The sequence below is a fragment of the Etheostoma cragini genome, chromosome 12 (genome assembly GCF_013103735.1).
Source record: "Etheostoma cragini isolate CJK2018 chromosome 12, CSU_Ecrag_1.0, whole genome shotgun sequence".
In the NCBI taxonomy this organism is placed as follows: Eukaryota; Metazoa; Chordata; class Actinopteri; order Perciformes; family Percidae; genus Etheostoma; species Etheostoma cragini.
This window is the reverse complement of record NC_048418.1, coordinates 148203-151719: the sequence shown is the minus strand read 5'-3', so window position 1 is coordinate 151719 and position 3517 is coordinate 148203. Positions and strand designations below refer to the sequence as shown.

Below are 3517 nucleotides of genomic sequence, written 5' to 3'. Positions count from 1 at the left end.
TGAGACTCCTTCAGAGTGCTGACTGACGGAGCTGATGGAACGTCGCCAGCTGCTTCTGACTGGCAGAGCTCCACCTCCAACCGCCCTCTGCTCCACCTCCCACGCCCAGTTCTGGTTCAGGATTTAAAGGTGGAGGAAGTGATGAACACAGACAGCAGCAGCGTCTGTAGACGGAGGACCACGTCTCTCTGTAGTCGGAGGACCACGTCTCTCTGTAGACGGAGGACCACGTCTCTCTGTAGACGGAGGACCACGTCTCTCTGTAGACGGAGGACCACGTCTCTCTGTCCTCATCTGGACGGGACTTTAACAGGTGAGCAGCCTGACAGGTAACATCACCTCTGATGGAGGAACTCTCTCCTTATATTTGGGATTCATAATCTACGTCAGCGCTGGTGATCACTGCTGGAGATCTGAAAACTCTCTCATTACTTTACTGATTATTCTGGGATTGGTGGCTTTCTTACTAAAGTATATGTTCTATGTTGAAGTACTCACTGCCCGTACTCAAGTAGAAGTACAGATAATTGTGTTAAAAGTACTCTGGTAAAAGTAGAAGTACTGATTAAACTTCTTTACTCAAGTAAAAGTAACAAAGTACAGGCTTGGAAATGTACTTAAAGTATAACGTAGAAGTAGCGTTAGGAATGCCAAAGCTCCCTTTTGGGTGCTTCATTACAATCAGACATCAGGATAAACATGGGGGGGGGGGGGGGCTCTGCTCTGGCTGTGTGTGTGTGTGTGTTTGTGTGTGTGTGTGATCAGTACCAGAGAACCAGCTAACAGGACCAACCTGTCTGATCAGGGAACCAGCACACCTGGTCACGTGTTAGACGCCTACACAGTCTCTGCTGTCTCAATCACATAGGCCTCCATTTTAGTGTGTGTCTCTGTGTGTGTGTGTCTGTGTGTGTGTGTGTGTGTGTGTGTGTGTCATACAGGGGCCATGTTGGGACTCTAACTGCAGATGTCTTTCTGGAGCCTCAGCAGTAAGACACAAAGACGTCCCAAACATCTGAGACGACAAAAAGACTTTAACCCTCCTGTTGTCCTCGGGTCACATTTGACCCTTTTACCAACGTCTAGATCACCAATATGGAACCCTTTAGAACCAAATTACCATATGGAACGTAGTGGTAATCTAAAACCTCCTGTGGTAATCTGACTGGTAGGGTTATGTTAAGGTGACCAGATTTCTCAGACAAATCCGGGGACATTTTCAGCTCAGAAGCTTATTTACCTCCAAAACAAGTAAGGTTTTTCCTTTTGTAAAACTATAAACGGGGACACTAGACCTAGAGGTGTTCTCATTAGGGGCTGAGCCCCCCAAGGTCTGATCCTAGACCCCCTGCTGCTACTTCCTCCTCAACTCCACTACACCTCAGAGGGGAATGTTTCAAGATAGACAGTCCTAATATTTCAAGAAAGAAAGTTTCAATATTTCATAATGTTGTAATGTTTACAGAACTACTGACAGCTTTTGCTTTATTGCTCAAGGCTTGTTTCTACAACAGCTCCTTGAGAATCCGATACAATGAAAACTATTGAGGACATATTTTCCTTTGACATTGATCCAGTATTAAACAAGATCGCTCCAGTCGGCAGAAACAAGCTACAGTGTAAGTTAATAGGATAATTGTCCAGATTTACGTTCATAAAAGTGTTCGTTTTGCTGCTAACAGACTCAGATTAATATTGTCTTAAGTGTCTGACAACATTATGGAAAAGAATTTCTAAGGAGGTCGACCTTTCTGTTAAAGATTAAGATCCTTTTTAAAACGTAAAAGTCCGCGAAATTGCGTTTGCTACCCACCAGACTCCATGTAAATAATCAGTGATTTTAGCATCGTAACACACGGCTTTCTAAAACCTCTCTGAGCAGCGCTGGCTCCGGCTGCCTTCAGCCTGCGGGTGGAGGGTCTGTAGGGGGTGGAGGGTGTGTAGTGTGGGTGTTGGGTGTGCGATTATCGGCTGCTTTTTGTCAGTATTTTCTTTCTTTCATTCCAATTTCAGGTCTGTCAGTCACAGTGAAAACCGGGGACATTTCCGGGGACAGATCCAGCCGGGGACAGGTCGCTAAAATTGGGGACTGTCCCCGGAAACCGGGGCCGTCTGGTCACCCTAGGTTATGGAGGGTAGTGGTAGACTAAGACCTCCTGTGGTAGTAGTAGTATTATGTTGTAGATTATTTGTTGTATTTATTCTCTAGATTTTATGGGTATGATGGCGGGTGTGAGTACTGTAATTTCCATTTTAATGGATGAAATAAACTTGACTTGAGAGTAGACAGTCTGGGCCATCTCAGGGTCTTTCTCTCATGGGGGTCCCATGATGACCCTCAGGATCTTCCCTGGTGAGTTCTGGGGGTACAACCACTCTTTGCTCTCTGGTGGCTGGCTCACGCCCCCTCACTTCAGTTCCCATCCCTCCCTAGAAATCCCGTTGGGGTCAGGTGCTTCACACCACCACAGCATGGCAACTGTTCCCATGGTAACTGTGATGAGTAGGCCTGAGTCGAGCAGGACCAGTAACACGAGACCTTTTAAAGGACTGGGTCAGAGGTGTGGTGTCAGCATTTGGACCCCTTACAAGTAACTCAGGGAGGTCTTACTAAGGCGCAGTAACAGAGAACTGCAGTAGTTAAGACAAGAGGACATGAACACATCAGTTATTATTTGATGTTTTTATGTTGCACCATAGTGAAGCTCACATGTTCGTTCTATCTACTTACAATGAGACTGAAGTCAAGTCTGGTTCTGTGGAGGTATATTTAAATGACTTCTTATTTGACCCAGAGAAACCAGAGCTGAGTGTATGAAGCTAACAGCATCGGACTCAGACCAGAACCTTGAGACGTAGATTTAGATGACGAGCTCAGTAATGACCAATACCTGAGAAGCTCCTGTCTGAAAGGTGAGAAGCTGATCCAATCATGTCATCTCCTGCCGGAGCCTCTCAGATAAAACACTGCTGTCTACTTAATGAATGCAGAATCCTTACTTTGGTTCAATAATTACCATGATGCAATGATCCATGAATGAATCTTGAATTATCATCATAACATAATCTACAAAACTGGTCTGTAATTTTAATATCCCAATACATTTCTGTTAAGTGGCGGGTTTCTTTTTGGTATGTTCTGGATCTTTGCAGGGACAAAAGATGGAGACGCCTAAAGAAGTCGTCTTAAGAACTTTAGAAGACTTGAATCTAAATGATCTGGTGGAGAAGTTACCGTGTCATGGAGAAGTCAACACCCCAGAAGGTGCAGGTAAGTCATATTCATTATAAATTTAAAAAAAATATATATATAACAAAGATCAAACTTGTATATCCCAGTCTTCAACAACCATTAGCTGTGTCACCTATGTCTCCCTCTTATCTACAAAGATACATATGTTGTGTTGACAAGAAGAGAACAAGCTCCCAATCCTCCACCAGAGAAACTACTTTTAAAGGGTCTCTGACAACAAAACATGATGAAACCCAGTCAGACTGTTTTGGTAACTCTGCTGGT

General features: G+C 44.4%; 1 protein-coding gene across 1 annotated transcript in view; it reads right to left on the bottom strand.

Annotated features, from left to right (window-relative positions):
* Positions 1-10: 10 nt before the first annotated feature.
* LOC117953892 (ATP-dependent RNA helicase A protein-like) overlaps positions 11-3517 on the bottom strand; it is a 5415-nt gene continuing 1908 nt past the window's right edge. The window contains exon 4 of the mRNA XM_034887317.1: positions 11-294. Coding sequence (XP_034743208.1) covers positions 11-294 — 284 coding nt within the window. The remainder of the gene's footprint in view (positions 295-3517) is intronic.